General features: G+C 38.0%; 1 protein-coding gene across 1 annotated transcript; it reads left to right on the forward strand.

Annotated features, from left to right (window-relative positions):
* Positions 1-4,886: 4,886 nt before the first annotated feature.
* fgf4 (fibroblast growth factor 4) lies at positions 4,887-10,068 on the forward strand. The gene is made up of 3 exons (XM_048186193.1): positions 4,887-5,696; positions 6,886-6,989; positions 7,576-10,068. The coding sequence occupies exons 1-3, from the start codon at positions 5,402-5,404 to the stop codon at positions 7,750-7,752; spliced, it is 576 nt and encodes a 191-aa protein (XP_048042150.1). The 5' UTR covers positions 4,887-5,401; the 3' UTR covers positions 7,753-10,068.
* The last annotated feature ends 10,314 nt before the right edge of the window (positions 10,069-20,382 follow it).

Consider the following 20,382-nt stretch of genomic DNA (forward strand, 5'->3'; position numbering starts at 1 on the left):
TCATTCTGTCCAATAAAATATATTGAACCTGTGTGCAAAGTTTTTCATGCTCTTTGGTCCTAGTTTTAACCTATTCAGGCACACGACGCCCCTATTAGTTCAGTGGCATATAACAAGTAAACAGAGACCCAGGGGTTAAAGTTCAGCGTCCCGATCGAGCGACTTCTGATGACCTGCCTTCAACAATGACGTGTCTGCCGCCATGTCGTGGGCATATAAGCGCTCATTAACCTATAGCTGCCCAAAATCTCATCTTCAAACCAAGGCCATAAGATGCAGTAGCGGGTTGTCTAGCGGGGCTCATCTTGAGATTATATCTCGCATATGTAATTTCGAATGGGAACAGAAAGTGATAAATGAATGAATGAATAAATAAATAAATAAATCTCCAAAATAATTCCAATGGTTTTTAAATCTATTGATAATTAAATTACCCAACGAGTGCTTTCTCAGAAATTACTTTAAGCCGTCCGCTATAGTGAAAACTGCTCCAATTAAAATCACTGCGATTCAGTCTCATTCTTCTCTGGCCCGAGGGCCTCAAAGGGCTGCTCCTCGTGCCCATCTAATTGGTATCGTCAGGAATTCCTCAAGTATTGACCCAGCGGAGCCTGAGGGGTCTTTGTTCGTACAGACAGGCCTCCTACTGGCCATCTTTGTGGACCTTGTAGAGTTGCTGACCTCTGCACTAACATCACACCATATTGCTTCCAGCTTAACTATATTTTAATTGATACATTTATTAATGCTGATAGCTTGAGATAAAATGACATAACCGATTTAGAGTTAAGCTGTAAAATCCTTCATATTTTTGACTAAGCTATTTTTCTGGGATATTATCAAAAATAGCATAGGCTGCATATGAGACAAAGAACGAAAGAAGGCTTTGTGAAGATGCCTATAAAAGCAGTGAAAATAAATTCCACTTACACACATCAAACTTTTTTGCCTTTATTCAATAAAGCCATTTGCAAATTTTACAGTAGTCGTAAATGTTTGTTTTTTTTTTTCTTAAAAAAAACTTTTCCTGTTTGAATTAGTCTCACTAACACGATGTCAGAAAGGTTAATGCACTCCAAGTTCTCAGTTCGCATTTGGCAATTCCAGCGCCTCTCTGTACTTCCAAAAGCGTCCCATAGAGGGAAGCACTGACTTCTGTCCAGTTGCTGTGAAATCACAGGATCTTTTCATAAGGTTGTCACTGTTGTCTTAGCAATGAATCTAGAATTTGAAGGGCGGGTTGTCGCATCTGTGTTTGATATTAATGAGATTTTTGACTTGCACGGCAAATAAAGCACAGTGAAACTAAACGCTTGCTCATAGCTAATAATTTTACTGTTTTACTGTGAGAGCTCACAGTTAAAGGAATCGTGCCTGATTTATTAAATGCTCAAGCATTGCAGATACACTCTAAAAACTGCTGGGTAGTTTCAACCCATGTTTGGGTCAAGTAAGGACAAACTCAACCATTGGGTTTTGTCCATATTTGACCCAAACATAAGCTGAAACAACCCAGCATTTTAAAGAGCGTAATTAACCCAGATAGCACATGTACGTCTGCAAGATGTCTGTTAAAGATAACTTCATCTGGAAAGCATCTGCTGTTTACAAACATCTCATAGACCTCTTTAAGATGTCAGTTTTACATACATTCTAAATCATAACATCTTAAAGACATTTTCTAAACGTCTATTTGACATCTGACAGAAAAAAGCTCTGTAGATGTATTGCAGATGAACAAACACTCTAAAAAAATGCGTCTTCCAGATGTAAACACGCACATCAAATAGCCATCTCTAAGATGTGCTATCATGTAATCTAGACTACAAGTATAATAAGTCAGTTGCTCACGGAATGTCATTACGTATTTCATGTCACTATTATTTAATAAAAATACCCGATACCGACCTCTTTGTTTTAAGGCGACCTCTTTGTTTTAATAGTTTAATCGAACGTAATTCGCCTCATTTCAAAACACAGCTGAGAGGCGGAACTGAGGCGGTTGAGCGCGACTGCAGCACCATGGAGAGCGGCTGAGCGCCCTGTTATTATTAAATTCACTTCATTTCTCTGCTTGTAAGTGATATAGACCATGTGTTAGTTGCTACTTACTTCTGTAGCAAGGACACTTCGGTCTCCCAAAACCACTCAGACGAAATTATCACAAGCATGGTGTGTGGTTCTAAATATAACCTCTAAATTTTTGTCATGATAATTCAGCTGCGGCAATAAAGCATTACGCGCCTTTTCCATTTGAGTCTCCAGTCTGTTTGATCAGTCTCTGTGCCCCAAACATGTATATAAAACCAGCCACACATTCTTAGATCAAATGAACCTCCTGACAAACGACCCGTTCCTGTGTACAGAAGACCCCCATCAGCAAGTAACATTTAGTGAACCGTCAGCACTTGGATGGGTGGGATCGCCTAGGTCAAGCAATTTGGGTAACAGGCTCAGTCTCTAGGGGTATTCAGCTCTTCTTTTTGAAGTTAAGAGATGAGAGTGTTCTGTCTGGAGGAAACGTTGTCATGCGAAACAAAGGCGGGGCGAACAAGAGTTATGGCGAGGAAACTTTTTGTTTGTTTGGCATAATGAATTGTATAAGCAAATCAAAAACAGAGAAGACTTTTCAATTAAAATCGTATTCAGCGAATGAAGTTTTGGACATTTTACCACTCCCTAAAAATCCAAAGACAATGAATCCAATGACAAATGACCACTTTCTGTATCAAAGTTCGTGTCTTTCATTGTAGTTCGTTTATGCAGAAATGAGTGTGTGCATCAAATTCTGTTAAAAACTGTATGCATTTGTTCATTTTTGGACTAAAATAATATATAACAAACTATGTGCAAACAAATTATTTTAGAGCTTATTTTACTTTTTTTAGGGCACTTTGGACAAAGGGAAATACTTTGAACCAACCCGAGTGCAGTTTTTATGTTTTGTTTTTTGAGGACATAAAGTAAATTCACCTCAAGTTCACACAAATGTACACTGTAAAAAGTTATTTTCATGATTTATCAAATTTTTTTCTTTTGTCAAATTAACTTAATGTGGTTCAGATAACATAATATTCTGAGTTTCTGTTGATTAAACCAACTGCCTTCATTGTATTAACTATTTTTTATTATTTCAATTTCAATTTCAAAGTAAACTTAACTTACTTTTTTAAGTTAAACCAACCATTCTTTTTACAGTGTAGAGTAACCACAGGTGTAGTTCATCAACTTTACAAACAATCACTTTTGAACGATAATGGTAACACTTTATTTTAGGGTCTTTTAACTAGTTGTTTATTAGCATGCATATTCCTAGAATTTTGGCTGTTTAGTAGTAGTTATAAAGCACATATTAATGCCTTATTCTACATGATCATATTCTACATATACCTAAACTTAACAACTAACTTACTAACTATTAATAAGAAGTAAATTAGGAGTTTATTGATGGAAAAGTCGTAGTTAATAGTGAATATGTGTTCCCTATACTAAAGTGTTACTAATGTTATAGATATTTCGGTAACACTTTATTTTAGGGTCTTTTAGTTGCTTATTAGCATGCATATTACTAGACTATTGGCTGTTTATTAGTAATTATTAAGCACATATTAATGCCTTATTCTGCATGACCTTATTCTACATTCTTAATCCTACCCAATACCTAAACTTAACAACTACCTTACTTACTATTAATAAAAAGTCAATTAGGAGTTTATTCAGGGAAAAGTCGTAGTTAATAGTGAATATATGTTCCCTATACTAAAGTGTTACCGATATTTCATAGCCTAAATTTTTTATACTATATTACCAAAATACCTTTGGGTGCCACTGTATAGACTAACAGACAAATGTAATGTCTTTGTAAACGAGGAACATGTTTAGAGTATACAAACAACAGAACAGAAAAGAGTCCTTCTTCTATAAAGGGATGTGTAATTAAACCCTCTGCGCAATTTGCTCCAATATAGTAAATACACCCTCAAGAGTTCATTCAGCATCTAAACTGCCTGAGTAGTCGGTGTGTTAAAGACTTGTTGATTCTGGGCAGAATAATTTCCACTTACGAAAGCCTCTATCAATAGCAACGCAAATTACAATCTTTTGAGCTTTCAAGTATAGGTGTCTTACTTTTATGTTGATACGTGTTTGCACCATCCCCCATGGTCTTTCCGTTTTACGTCGCATCCTCTACACTAGCAGCAGGGAGCGCGCATTACCCGGGGCCGCGGAGAGAGCTTGACTCACAGTGTGATGTTTCCAGCGGTTTACATGTTCTCCCCCACAATGCTATGACGCACAACATTCACAACTAGACACTTGTAAGAGGTCAGCTATAAGAATTGTCGGGCTGAATTATCTAGAAGTCCTTACGCTGTCAGTGCGATGTCCAAAGGCTGCATTACACTTCATCAATTACGTTTGCACATCAACGTCTTTGCTTCATTTCCTTTAGTTTTCGGGGAACATGGCCACTTGCTTGAATTTGTAATTCCTTCGAATTCGACCTATGTTTTTTCCCCCTGTTGTTGTTCATTTATAGAACGGTCTCCTGTTAACGTTGTGATTTCCGATACATCCTCCCATACATAATTTATTTGATTTCTGTCCGATTATAAAGGAAGCTTACACAAAGACAGACCAACTATATATATAAAACGAATTGTTGCATGGGTTGTTTTGCAAAGTACATAGCCTACAGTAAACTTAATTTTATGCATTTCATAAGTAAAGTTTAATTTTCAAACTATTTTACACTAACATAACACAAAAATATCGCGCTTTCCACCTGCCGCCAAATAGACATTTGCGAACATGAATAAGGCGGGTAACCATAGCAAGAATAACTTGCCGGACACAGATTTGAGTCTGATAAAGACATTATTCCCACAGGCAACGGCATTACATTGTCAAAGTTAACGAATGTGGTTTTATTGTAGGGATCGGTTATGACGTTTGGCTCTCTCACTCGCACGCGCGCACACACGCGCGCTGTAGTCTCACTGCCCACGGCATGGACGTGCGCACATTATAAGGAATCAGTGCGCTCGGAGTGGCGCAGAAGGCTGCTTCGTCATGCACTAGGTAGTGTGTGATGTAATTTCGCTGCAGATATAAATATCGTCGGCAAGGGAAAAGTAGCATGGCTGAGCGGGGCTAGAATTCACGGTCAACATTTTCCAACTTTTGTGTGAAAGCAAAACAGCTTGAGCGCCAGTCTGAAGTACAGTGTCTTGAGAGGAAACCCACAGAGCGCGACTTCATGCCGCTCACTGGGGTTGACCGTAGCTCTGTCCTTGAGTAAGCTGTTTGGTGCGTCTTTTTGGCTGCCGACACAAATATAGAGAAAGACGGTAGTTTGGTGTCTTCAACGCCTTCAGACACTCACGTACCGCTCAGAAGGATGAGTGTCCAATCGGCCCTCTTACCAATACTGGTCTTAGGACTTATGACAAGCTCAGTGCGCTGCGCTCCGCTGCCCGGTGGGCAGAGCGGCCCCGTGGAGCGACGCTGGGAGACACTCTACTCGCGCTCTCTGGCCCGAATCCCCGGGGAAAAAAGAGATATCAGCCGGGACAGTGATTATCTCACGGGCATTAAAAGACTGCGACGTCTCTACTGCAATGTTGGCATTGGGTTTCATCTCCAAGTATTACCGGACGGTAGAATTACCGGCGTGCACAACGAAAACCGCTACAGTAAGTTTTGTATGTTATTTTGAACGCATGCATGTTGGATAGGCTGTTGGATTGAGATTTGAATTGGAGTTATGAAAAAGAATTAGCCTACAGAATCCAGAAAAAAAAACATTATATACGCTCAATGGCTGTTATTCAGTAAGAATAATTAATATAATAAGTAACAAAACGTTACACGAATTCAACATCATGCTATGTTGGACAACATCAACAAAGCCTGGTGTAGCGCTTTCATTTACATTTCTCGATACAAGGCAGGTGAGCGCACCAGCATCTGGCATCCTGCATTACGCACGCAACAGGTCTCTGTAACCAGAGCAGGACAGGAACCGGGCCAAAATCCCAAGCCTAAAGTTAGTAGCGAGATAAACTCATCCTTTAAGGTAGATTAAGCTTTCACTCTTTAAAAAATAAAGGGGTTTCAATGTTTTCTTCTCATGAAGAACCATAGGTTCTTGTGTTTTCTTTGCAGATTTAAAAGATTTTTCAGATTAGCGAATTTCACACCAGTATAGAGGTTTTTCTGAAGAACTATTAATTAAAAGGTTCTTTGTGGGACTTAAAAGGGTTTCAAAAATTAATAATTTTAAGAATGATCGTGTGTGCTTAATGTCTGTTCAGGGCAAATTCAATATAACAAGCAGGAGTTATAAACATCTGTCACTTCACTGACGCGCTTTATATGTTTCTAAAGTCAAACTCAAGAAGTACTTAGTATGTTTGTCTTGTTTGTTAACATTCATCACAGGCTACACACGGTCTATATTTTAATCATTAGATTAGATGGATTATTTCAAAGTTGATTACTAACTTTAATATCAAACATACTCATTTTATTTTTTTACCCTTAAGTCAAAGACACAAAGCTATTATTTTTTCTGACACATTTCAATCAAAGCTTCAGATAGAAGTTTTATGAAATTACTCATTGTGAAAATAAAATAAAGCAGAAGTGGTTTCAAGATCAATCATGGTGGTTTTACCTAGAAATAAAGAAAGAATAGTTGCGATATTACTTTTAGGAAATTTGAAGAGGCGGAAAGTGTCATTTCCTTCAAAAAGGATGCTCTGGCAACCTAAATGTAAACACGTACAATTTTTAGAAAGGCAGTCATCATTGGGAGTTGCCAGACAGGGCTAAAGATATAAGCCAAACAAGGTCATTTATTTTCTTTGTTGTGTGTTTCAGGTCTTCTTGAGATATCTCCGGTGGAGAGGGGAGTTGTGACACTGTTTGGCGTCCGGAGCGGGCTATTCGTGGCCATGAACAGCAAAGGGAAGCTTTACGGATCTGTGAGTATGAAATGATTTACAACAGGTTTCCGCCCGTGAATGTTCTTATCAGAGCTCGATGACATATCACCCTGTACTTGAGATGTATCCCCTCACCACCAACATCCCCTCCCCGTCCCACAGTCTCCGACAGCGTTACATTGTTGGAGTCAGTTGTGGCGTGCTTCCAGTGCCTAGTGGTGTTTTCATTGTGGGACGGACAAACCCAGGAACGGTAGCGCAGTAGATCATTCGGACTACGCATTCCATTCTTAGCATTGCCAGCCAACACATGCACCTACTGTCCTTCCCAGAGTAAAGATGAACTGGCCAAAGAGGACCACCCAAACACCACACTGCCATCCTCTCCGATTTCTTCACGCACATAAACTTTATTAAGCCCCAGAAACCGATGCTTTAACCCAGTCAGGGATTAAAAGTCAAAGCCATGGGCGAAATTATTCGGTTGTCCCTCGCAAAAACATTATGAAGAAAGACCAAAAACTGTCTTAAAATATGCCAAATAGTTATGTTTGTTCCATGCTTATGAAACGGTCTATTGAAATGTCAATGAAAAGGTTAATTGCTATTTCCTTGTCACTTTCAGGAGCAGTTCACAAATGAATGCAAGTTCAGAGAAAACCTCCTTGCAAATAATTACAATGCGTACGAATCGCTGGCACATCCTGGGATGTACATCGCACTAAGCAAGACTGGCAAAACAAAAAAAGGAAATCGAGTATCAACATCCATGACGATGACACATTTCTTGCCTAGAATTTGAGCTCATCTGGAGGAGGAACGACGATGCACTTTCTACAGAAGTTACATGTGAGGTTAAGTGTATCGTGTCATGTATGTATATATTAGACTATTTATAATTGTTGATTTTATATTGCATCACAACGTCCTCTTTCCGAGGTGGAAGACAACAATTAATTTATTTGTTATTTGTTAATTTATCCTCATTGCTGCTACCACGTGTTCATATATACAAGTGAAATTCCTACAATGTACATTTTTTTTGCACTGTTTGTGTTGTTCTAAAGCGATGGTTTTGTAGAGGTAGTCAGGGTGGACGCCATCTTTATTTTCTCGCAAAAGAAAACGAGGGTTCTAATATTGTTCAGTCATTGGGCAAGTTTTGTCTGGTTAAACGATAGACAGCGAGACTCAACATCCCTCGCAGCCTCGTTTTCAAAAAATCAAAATGGCGTCTACGCTGTACTTCGTTGGAAAGAATACAAGTCTTAGGTCAAGCCTCCAATCGTTAAGGTGTATCAACCCCCATAGTATTAGCACTGGAGCAATTGTCCAATGTCTGAGCTCCTTTGTGCGGAGCTCGGATCTAACTGAAGCAGTATCGGCTTACTCTAGCTTACTGAAGTTCTACCCCTTCAAATCTGTTTTTAGCTCTGCCGGGGGGTTGAACTTTGAACTTATCCGCAGTCAATCTTTGTCACATCTCTAAGGCTCTGGATAGAGAGAAGTAGCTTCTTTAACATGCAGACACGAATTTCAAAATTCAAAAGCATTGCAGTGCAGATACTGTACCCTGTGTCCCTTTAAAGAGACATACTCTACAATGCCAAGTTCATGTCAGGCTTTGCTGTGGTTTAGGGAGGATATATAGGTGTCTGGGGGGAATCAGTCATGTAAAAGATCAGTATTTTTCTATGGTGGTAACACAGAAAGAAAGAAATGACAGTGTTGTAAGAGTTATTGTAAAAACAAAAATGTCACAACTTCCATAGTGAGTTACGAGGAGGCATACTGCCCACTTTTTTTTTTTTTTTGTCGTTTTCTACCTCATGCAGTTTCCTACTTTGAAAATCAGCTAAAACAGAATGTTTAGTACTAAGTTGCTCTTCTGAGTCTTCTGCCACTCTGTGAAGCTCTGGTGGCCATTGCGTCCTAGTTGCGCCTTGTCACGTTTGAGCTATCTTTACCCTGTGATTTACTTTTAGAAAGGATAATCATGTTGGAAATATTTGCAGACAGCTGTTAGACTATACTATATGCTCAACCAGTAACCCTATATTTTTCTTTATATATTTTGTAAACATAATATGGTGGAAAACTAAGAAGCTGCTTTAAACCTGGTATATGATGTTAGTAAAATAAACATTAAGGCATGATACATTCATGCAGGTATAAACATGCTTTCCATCTTAAATCTTTACATATTTAAAAACATATTTTGAGATTATAATTACCTTCAAAAAAGCATTCCTTATTGTTATCATAATGGCTATACAGGTGCATTTAATTGCAAGAATCTACCTGAGTGTAAAGCTGAACTGTAAATGGATGGATAGTCTTTTGGGCTTCATGTTTGGAAAATTAAAGGAAAATTTTGAAGCTTAAACTGACCGATTGACCTCAAAAGCATGAACACATTCGCATTGTTTTATTTTATTTAGTGTCATCTCAAATCCGTTGTATTTCAGTTGTTGCATGTCCAAATTTGTTTCTTAACGTGCCCTGCCTGGATGTGCACATCAATTAGTTTCACTTGAGCTACCTGAGTTAATGCAGGAGGAGGGAAGCGTTGCCTGTGTTTCTCTTTTTCACAGCTGTGACAAACCTCTTTCCAAATGGACATGATTTGCATCAGTGTGGATGTTGTTTACTATAGACCGAATGGCCACTGAAGGCAAATTGTTCCTCTGACCCTCATCACAATGTAGAACTGACACAAATCACTGGACTTGATTTGTTTAACCAAAAAAAATGCAATATCAACAGACAGAACATCCTAGTCTTTCACGCAAACTGCCAATCCAACACAACAATGTTCTAAATCTTGCCGTTTGCGCTTATGAACAGGGATGTATGCGGTGTATTGAAATAAACTATATACCATTTCTCTGTCAATTCCCATATGGCTTATCCATGAACCGCCAGTTGCGTTTGCATCCATGCCAGAGCTCTATAGTAACTGGGCTGACGTCTGAGTCCTGTAGTAGTGCGCTCTGAATCCTGTTTTACCAAATATTGTCTGTAGTTTTATACAGGTCCTGTTAAATATTGTGCTGTATGTGCTGTGCACATGATGATACCCTAACTTAAATGGAAGTTAATAAATATGTAAATCATACTGGACTGTGTGTTTGTAATTCTTCCTGCAAAAGCAAATGAACACTAAAAAAATGCTGGGTTAAAAACAACCCAAGTTGGGTTGAAAATGGACAAACCCAGCAATTGGGTTGTTTTAACCCAGCGGTTGGGTTGAATGTTTGCCCAACCTGCTGGGTAGTTTTATTTAACTCAACTGTTGTTTAAAACTCAATTGCTTGCTTAAAATGAACCCAAAATAGGTTGCAAATTAACAATTATTAATATGTTTAAACATTTATTAATACGTTTAATGAATAAAATTAAACAATAAACATTTATTAAATTGTTTATTAATAAACGTTCACCTTTTGATTATTGTTGTTGCCTCTAGTAATTATGTGTCTGATTTTTAATTTCCAACCTATTTTGGGTTCATTTTAAGCCATGCAGCCAATTAGTAATTTTTAAACAATATCGAGTTAAATAAAGCTGCTCAGTACGTTTGGGAAACGTTGAACCCAACCGCTTGGTCAAAGCAACCCAAGTGCTGGGTTTGTCCATTTTCAACCCAACCAGGGTTGTTTTTAACCCAGCATTTTGTTAGAGTGAAGGTTCAATGAAACCGACAGCTGTGATGGCACAAAACACGTAAAACTAGAATATCTCCCAGCATAACTATAGAAAGGGGCCTTTCCCTGGTGAAGCTAAAAATAAGCTCACAGTCTTGTGTCACTAGACTATGTGGGCCCGCCTGGAGTGCTGTGCCTGATATTTCTACAAGGACAGCACTGCCAAGACATTCGGCTGCTGTTATTTAACTTGCCAAGGCCCAGTTTACAGATTGGGTGGTTTTGCCATCCACAAAGCCAAGCGGTCACTCCTGGGAGTGGAAACCTCTCTTTCACTTCTGTGAATGTTTCCAAAGGTTCAGAGGAGGAATCCACTGCAGCCCCTCCAGGCATGCGATTCCATGAAAGGGGACCCCGTTTAAAGTGGTATGGGCCCTTCCTTTTCTGTGGGCTGACTAATGAGCAGATATGTCAGACTGGCTCTTCATACGATTGGCTTTTACTCTAGATCAACTGCCAATGCTATTGTCTTCCTTTAGTACAATCCACAAACTGACATTTTATGCAAACAGAGTTATGCATTTCCATGTTTTACTGGCACGTAAGTGTAGGATAACAAAAGGAAACATGAATGACAAAGAACAATCCACAACTGACCCAGCATCCACTCAATTGTCTTTTATCTGTAACAATCCACTGTTTGATCTACTGTGACTTATCAATTTAAAAATGGTGTACATATAAGTTTAAAACACGTCCCGAGTTCTTAAAATGTTCTTTTTGAATTAAAGTTGGTTTCGTATAGTTTTAAAAAACATTTTATATCATTTCAAGAGACATTTAAATTTAACAACTCTTAAAATGTAATGTGGTGTAACCACCAGGTAAAAACATTATATTTTCCTTACACTTTGAATACATGTGTAGCCTATATAAATTATTATTTTCAAAAGATCTATTATTTCCCAGATAAAAAGTATTTTTACAAATATAATTAATTATTTATGAATATCATTACATTTTTGGGAAGTGATACCACATGACATTTTATACCTGAACTAACTTTGCTTTGTCATAAAAAGGTCAGATTATGTGATATTTTAACTTTTTAAACTTTTAAGACTTTTTAAACTTGACACACAGTCATGAGGGTCTGCAGGCATATGTTGGTTGCACCACATGACTTTTTTGCTTTATGTCCCCTCCAAATGTATCAAAATGAATTTCAATTCAGCAATTAAAAGCATGTTTCTCTTAGAACTCACTGTGTATGAATCACATTTGTAATGTACTTTTGAATAAATTAGATGTCATGTCATTGACCCCTACTTTACAATACACTTTCTGCACTCAGTCTATTCAAATAAACCTCTCACTTTAAAGCAGGACAGGCGAAGTGAGACAGGTGTGGTCATTTAATACACATGTATTCCTGGCCATGAGCTGGGGAGCCCTATCATTGCCCAGAAGAATGGCAAGTTTTTGCTCCAATAACCTTAGTCTGCCATGCATGAGGGTTGTAAAGGCCCTCCTAAAAATAGTTTCTCTTCACCGCCTATCTGCGTCAGTTTCATTGTCTGTCAACCAAATAAACATCCAATCCACCTCTCAAGTGCCTCTTCTCCATTAAGTTGTTTGGCCCAAAACTATCTTTATGTCATAACAGGCCTTTCAAGTTCTCAAGAGCACAAAGACTTCACAAGACAGGCCAATAGTCTAACAGCTCACAACAATGTGTCCGCTAACAGAAAGTATATTGAGAGTAATTCACTTGCTGATGCTCTGGCAGCCAGGTGGTGACTTGAGGACGAAGGGAGGAGGAGGAAGCAGAGGAGGAAGGTGGAACGCGACACTTTGGCTACTTTGACATTGTCTGTGGTCATGGCCCATCCTTCTGCAAGAACAGAGAGGCTGTGACACATGTCGAGCTTTTCAACGGTCAAAACCGCTTATGTTACAAATAACACATTACATGACCTCAGGCATGCAATATTTAAAAATACAATACTATTGTTGAATAGAAAGTTCAAAAGAGCATTTATTTAGAATAGAATATTTTTGTAATGTTTTAAATGTCTTTACTGTCACTATAGATCAATTTAATACATTTAATAAAATTTAATTTCCTTCAATCTTACTGACTTGAACAAACAGATAGATAGATAGATAGATAGATAGATAGATAGATAGATAGATAGATAGATAGATAGATAGATGGACGTACGGAAAGGACGAAAGGAAGAAAGAAAGAAGGAAAGAAAGAATGAACGAGACAGACAGACAAACAGATAGATAGATAGATAGATAGATAGATAGATAGATAGATAGATAGATAGATAGATAGATAGATAGATAGATAGATAGATAGATAGATGGATGGACGGAATGAAAGAAAGATAGACAGACAGATGGACGGACGAATGGATGGAAAGAAAGAAAGAAAGAAAGAAAGAAAGAAAGAAAGAAAGAAAGAAAGAAAGATGGATGGATAGATGGATGATGGAAGGATGGACGGACAGATGGAAAGAAAGAAAGAAGGAAAGAAAGAATGAGCGAGACAGACAGACAGACAGACGAATGGATGGAAAGAAAGGACAAAAGGACAAAAGGACGAAAGGAAGAAAGAAAGAAAGAAAGAAAGAAAGAAAGAAAGAAGGAAAGAAAGAATGAACGAGACAGACAGACAAACAGAAGACAGATAGATAGATAGATAGAATGAAAGAAAGACAGAAAGACAGACAGACGGATGGACGGATGAAAGGATGGAAAGAAAGAAAGAAAGAAAGAAAGAAAGAAAGAAAGAAAGAAAGAAAGAAAGAAGGATGGATGGACGGACAGATGGAAAGAAAGAAAGAAGGAAAGAAAGAATGAACGAGACAGACAGACAGACAGACGGACAGACGAATGGATGGAAAGAAAGGACGAAAGGACGAAAGCAAGAAAGAAAGATGGATGGAAGGATGGACGGACAGATGGAAAAAAGAAAGGATGGACGGATGGATGGATGGATGGATGGATGGAAGGATGGACGGACAGATGGAAAGAAAGAAAGAAGGAAAGAAAGAATGAACGAGACAGACAGACAAACAGAAGATAGATAGATAGATAGATAGATAGATAGATAGATAGATAGATAGATAGATAGATAGGAAGAAAGAAAGAAAGAAAGAAAGAATGAATGAACGAGACAGACAGACAAACAGAAGACAGATAGATAGATAGATAGATAGAAAGAAAGAAAGAAAGAAAGAAAGAAAGAAAGAAAGAAAGAAAGAAAGAAAGAATGAATGAACGAGACAGACAGACAGGCAGACAGACAGACAGATAGATAGATAGATAGATAGATAGATAGATAGATAGATAGATAGATAGATAGATAGATAGATAGATAGATGGAAAGAAAGAAAGAAAGAAAGAAAGAAAGAAAGAAAGAGACAGACAAACAGACAGACAGACAGACAGATAGATAGATAGATAGATAGATAGATGGAAAGAAAGAAAGAAAGAAAGAAAGAAAGAAAGAAAGAAAGAAAGAAAGAAAGAAAGAAAGAAAGAAAGAAAGAAAGAAAGAAAGAAAGAAAGAAGTGAACACATACTGATAAAATACTTTCATTGCATTATAAAGTCACCATGAATAAACACTTTTTGGATTTGGATCAAATGATTAAACCTCACATAGTAAACGGCTGCAGAGCAGCAGGCAGCTGGAGGATGGGCTGCTGAAGCAAATAAGATGAATTCAAATTCCCACACCTGGTCTGAGCCACAAGCAACCACATGAATGCCTCTGCTCCAACCTCCAGTGAATCCGTAGATCACAATCACTGTTATACCAACACACACCTGCTATCAAACACACACATGAACAGAAGGTTTCCAATAAAGAACAGGATAAAACAGATATCTTTTCATTTCAAATGTATAATTTTAAGCAGAAATAATTCATAATCGCTATCAGTGTTTTTTTTGTGCACATGTAAATATCAGCACTCGCGGTTTGTTTTTGCATGTTTCTGCAGAGGGAGAGTACATGGACTCGGACGCCCGAGGCAGTCTGTCTGAGAGTTGTATTTAGATAGGGTGTTTGCGCCTTGTGCCCTCTTTGTAGGGCCAGCTGTAAGTTGTCTGTTTGGGATACTCCAGATGTTTGCCCATAAAGACAAGGCACTTCAAACAGCTGCGAACAACATCCTAACCCTCTTGCACTTCCACCATGTTTAGAGGTGTATGCTGGGACATTAGCTGAGGGGAAATGACTGCGACTCTTACCCTGTAATCATGGGGCCGGCTGGCCAGCATGTCGAGGGGGGAGGAGGAGGGAAGCTGCCAGTCACTTTCTATTCGGCATCTTCTAGCACTGAGGGGAAGCCCTGCAACACCCTGAAACCTCCAGTTCCACACCTTTCCCTAGGGAACTTGAACTTGAACATGCAAAGTTTGGAATCATTAAGATTTGTTCATGTTTTTGAAGGAAGTCTCGTCTGCTCACCAAGGATGTTTATTTAATGAAAAATACAAATAAAACAGTAATATTGTGAAATATTGTTTGAAGACTGGAGTAATGATGCTGAAAATTCAGGAGGAAATTACATTTTGAAACAAATTAATATTAATAAAATTAATAAAGTAAATACATTTATAAATATTTCTATTTCAAATAAATGCTATTCTTTTGAACTTTCTATTTATGAAAGAATGTATCACAGTTTCAACAAAAATACTAATCAGCAACACTGATTATTATAAGAACCATTATTAATATTTAAGCAACAATAATAATTGGGCAGCAAATCAGCATATTAGAATGATATCTGAAGGATCATGTGACACTGAAGACTGGAGTAATGATGCTGAAAATTCAGACATATATTACATTTGAAAATATATTGAATAGAAAAAAAAATATATTGTAACAATATTTCACAACTCTAACAAATCTTGGGTTATTTTTTCTATCCAAGTCCTGAGTTGAGCCTTTTGGGTCATTTCTCCAGTGTTTGGGTAGTTTTTGTGTTACCCAGATGCTGGGTCAGACATAACAACCCAGGGGAAGTTATTTATCACAGGCTTTTTGCGACCTCTTCAGGAGAGAGCAAATGACTTCGGTAAAATACAGGTTTGTGAAAGCTTTATATTATCTAAAAATTCGTTTTTGTTCTGTATATCGTTACATTTTATGCAAAGCAACATACAAGGGCGCGATGCGAGTCGCCTATATGATCGTCACATCGGTCTTTTCGCGTGATGGAAACGCTTGATGTCTTGCATAAAATTTTATGATTTTATTAAAAAAGATACAGAATATAAATACTTAGAATGTTAAAATATGTTCTCAGAATTGTACACTGATTATTTATGGACAGGTTATGGAGTCAGTCACAGCATTTGTCGGCTACGAGTGAAACACAGGGTGGCGGTCTTGAGTTAATAGTTCCCCCGCCGTACGCGAGTCATCTCCGGCACGAGATCCAGCGCCGTAACGGTGGAGACAGGACAGCAGAGACTGGTCGATTACACTTGAATTACTTCTAAATGTTTAATTTTTACTTCAAATATTTGTTAAATGTAGGCAATATGTGTTAAAAATGATATCAAATATGCTATACTATAAAATATGATCGAAAATAAACTAAGGAATTATCATGCAAACCAGTGGTTGTGTGTAGTATTTAAAAAAAGTTTAGAGGATCTAAGTTAATCCTTAAACCTCAAAGCTAGTATTATAGTAAAAATGAATCAACCCATTATGCTGGGCTAAATAAACAACCCAATTTGCCAGGTAAAATGAACCCAACATGTGTTCTGTCCTATATTTACCCAGCCCTTGGGTTGAAAATAACCCAAATTCAGAATATTACTGTTTTACTGTATTTTTGATCAAATAAATGCAGCCTTGGTAAGCAGAAGAGAGAGACTTCTTTCAAAAATAATACAAAATCTAAATTATTCCAAACTTTAGTTTAAAGGAGAAATAAAGGCTGGTTGCAGTGCCATAGGTTTAAACCATGTTTTTATCAATCATTTCTTGTATATTGTTGTTTAGAGTGTCAAAAAGGTCTTTATGTTAAATCATATGTTCTTCACATCATCATATTGGTTTCAAGGGGTTATAAATCACCATAACAATGACTTAAAAATTGATTTAGATTCAGTATTGTTCAACCAGAGAGTTTTTACACAAGTCCCATGGACCATTATTTGCAGTAAATATGAGCTGAAACACACACACACACACACACACACACACACGCACACACACACACATACACACGATAGAGCTCCCTGATCTTTACAGCTTTAAAGGCCCAGACCTTTTTGTACAGAACAAGAGATGAGGATTTCACATGGCTTTAATTAAAGCAACACCAACAAAGTGGGTCATGTTGGCACAACATGGAACAAGAGACACCTAGTCAAAACACACTCGCAGAGCTTCAAAGTGAGCAGTGACTGCCTGCATGCAGTAGCTCACTAACATACAAATACTTCAGAGGTCTCATCAAGCCTGTGTTTCCCCAACATAAACAAAACCACCTCAACACACTTATACGAGTCTTGCCATAAAGAACTCAAGCGTGTAATTTTACACAGGAATTAATAGCAAAACATCCTCTGGATTATTAAAGAAACTTGAGGACAGACGTATAAAAAGCTGCGTAGTATTATTGCTCATATGACTTCGTCTGCATGTTCTACTTGAAGCATAGCTTTGAGGTTTCCACAAGAGGGCAACACTTTACACATAAGTGGCCTTAAAAACAGAATTACTTGTAATGCTGAAACTGGTACATCAAACAAAAATGCACTGTTTAACTAATAGATTTTATTGTAAGATACATTATGTTACCTGATATTAAGGTATATAGTGTCTATTGTGTGGACATTGGACAAAGCACAATCTTTTGTGTTGTCCAGACACTATCTCATAAATCCATTACTTAAACATTTGAAACTATTTCAGTGTATGACCCAAGAAAGAATGAAACTGTGTATTTTAAACATGAGGGTGTTTTACCTGCAATGGCATAGCAGTTTTGCCTTTTTATGACGCTCTATAAAGTGATACAAAATAATTTCACATCAAGTATCCTGGGATATTTTAATTGAAAGCATGTTAAGTTAAATAGCAATGATTGCATAATGTTGCCTTTAGAAATGTATTTGTACTAGTTACATATACATATATATATATATATATATATATGTCTAATACGCTATTGGTCATCTACATGCTGCCAAACCAGCATCGACCCCCCGAGGCATCAACTCTACAAGAGCCCTGAAGGTGTCATGTGGTCTCTGGCACCAAGACGTCAGCAGAAGATCCTTCAAGTCCTGTAGGTTACAAGGTGGAGCCCCTGTGGATCGAACTTTTCAGTCAAGCACAACCCACAGATGCTCAGTTGGAGGCCAGAGCAACACCTTGAACTCTTCATCATGTTCCTCAAACGATTCCTGAGCAGTGTGGCAGGGTGCATTGTCCTCCTGAAGAGGTCTCTTCCACAATTGTCATGAAGGGGTGTACCTGGTCTGCAACAATGTTTAGGTAGGCAGCACTTGATGTCAGAGAGTGATGTCCACATCCCAGGGTTTACCAGCAGAACACTGTCCAGAGCTTCACACTCCCTCCACCGGCTTGTTGTCATCCCACAGTGACCCTGGTGCATCACTTCTCCAGGTAAATAACGCACACGTACAGGGCCGTCAATGTAATGTTAAAGAAAATGGGACTCATCGGACCAGACGACCTTCTTCCACTGCTCCAAGGTCCAGTACCGATGATCGCGTGCCCATTGTAGGCACTTTGATGGTGGACAGGTGTCATCATAGAGACTCTAATTGATCCACGGCTACGCAGCCCCATAATGATACACATTCCTCCCGTAACCATCATTAAAATCATGTGTGACTTGTGCCACAGTAGACCTTCTGCTGGTTCGGACCAGATGCGGGATATCCTTCGTTGTCCTCATGCATCAGTGAGCCTTGGGTGCCCAACACCCTGTCTCTGGTTTGTGGTTTGTCCCTCCTCGGATCACTGTTGGTTAATTCTCACCACTGCTGACCGAGAGCAACACACAAGCCTTGCCGTTTCAGAGATACTCTGTCCCAGTTGCCTTGCCAAAACAATTTGGTCCTTATCAAAGTCGCTCAGATCTTCACATAATTTTTTGGCTCACATGGTAACACTTGAGTTTAGGGTCAATTACTAATTGTTTATTAGCATGCATATTACTAGCATATTGGCTGTTTATAAGTACTTATAAAGCACATATTAATGCCTTTTTCTGCATGACCTTATTCTACATCCCTTAATCCTACCCAATACCTAAACTTAACAACCTCACTAACTATTAATAAGCCGTAATTAGGAGTTTATTGAGGAAAATAAACGTAGTTAATAGTAAGAATTGGACCCTAATCTAAAGTGTATGGAACATATATTTACACACACACACACACACACACACATATATATATATATATATATATATATATATATATATATATATATATGTGTGTGTGTGTGTGTGTGTGTGTGTGTGTGATATTGTGGGAATCAAGGTTGACATTCAGTTGCCATTTCAACTTAAATTCTAGGTGAGCTTTCACTTCAATAAAAGGGGCAGCTGAAATGAATGGGGTCAAACTGTGTAAACCACTGGCAATATGTATTTTACTCTTATGTGCGTCATAAAGCAGTATCGACCCAAAAGTAAACACTACATGTGATTAACCTTGTTTACTTTGCAGGGGATCTCCCCACGTAGCTCAAAATACTCCAATGCACAACGCTGAACATTTGTGATGAAGTGACACAGGAATAACATGTTCGCGGCTCCTCTTAAAGGGTTATCATATTCCGTACAATACTTTTGTCACGATTTCACATCCCTGTTTGCTTTTTCAAAATAGAGTCAGGGTGGAAGCATTACAAAATACATCCAGATAAGGACCTTTGATCTATTGGCTCTTGTATTACATAATCAAATATTCATCATTTTCCTGCACGGCCCAGTGATTCGAACTCGCATCTTTCATGAATAAAAGTGTGATCGTGAGATCACAGAGACTGACCAATGAATGGTGTGTGAATTACAGTGTTCCTCTGTATACCAGAAACTGTTGAATGACAGCATAGGTCAGCATTCAGGCTTACATCACTTCCTCTGCAGATTTTTGACAAACAGCACAAAGCCAAGCTTTCAAAGTGATGTGACATCACTGAATATGTATAATAATATCATACAAATGTCACACAAATTATGAGATAATGATGAAAATCATAAGGGTAACTGTGACTCAGCAGAACAAAAGCAGCATTCATTCATTCATTACTTCATGTTTTGTATGATATCAACTCATCTTTTGCATCATTTCACTGACTAAACACCTTTTTACGTCTGCTGAACACAAGCTTTGTTCAACAATATTGTTGCAACTTCTAAAAGTCTTCTTAATTGATAAAGAATGTTCGAACTAAAAGTGCTTTTTTATCATTAAGAATATCTTTTCATTCAGTGAATGTCATATTTCATTATTCTTTGACCACATGACCACACTTTCACCACCGTCCTTCAAATCCAAAAATCCTTTCAGTAACAAAATTGCCAAAGTGCAGCGATCACACAGCGCCATCTAGCGATCACTACAACGAATTTGAATTGCAACACTGCAACATTCAAGTGAATTTTAGAACAACCTGCAAAAAGATATGATCACATAAAGACTTATAGAGTAAGACCGATGAGTAAGAGGGAAAATAACTTGAAATCTAGGCTTTA

The sequence above is a fragment of the Megalobrama amblycephala genome, linkage group LG3 (assembly GCF_018812025.1).
Source record: "Megalobrama amblycephala isolate DHTTF-2021 linkage group LG3, ASM1881202v1, whole genome shotgun sequence".
Taxonomy (NCBI): Eukaryota; Metazoa; Chordata; class Actinopteri; order Cypriniformes; family Xenocyprididae; genus Megalobrama; species Megalobrama amblycephala.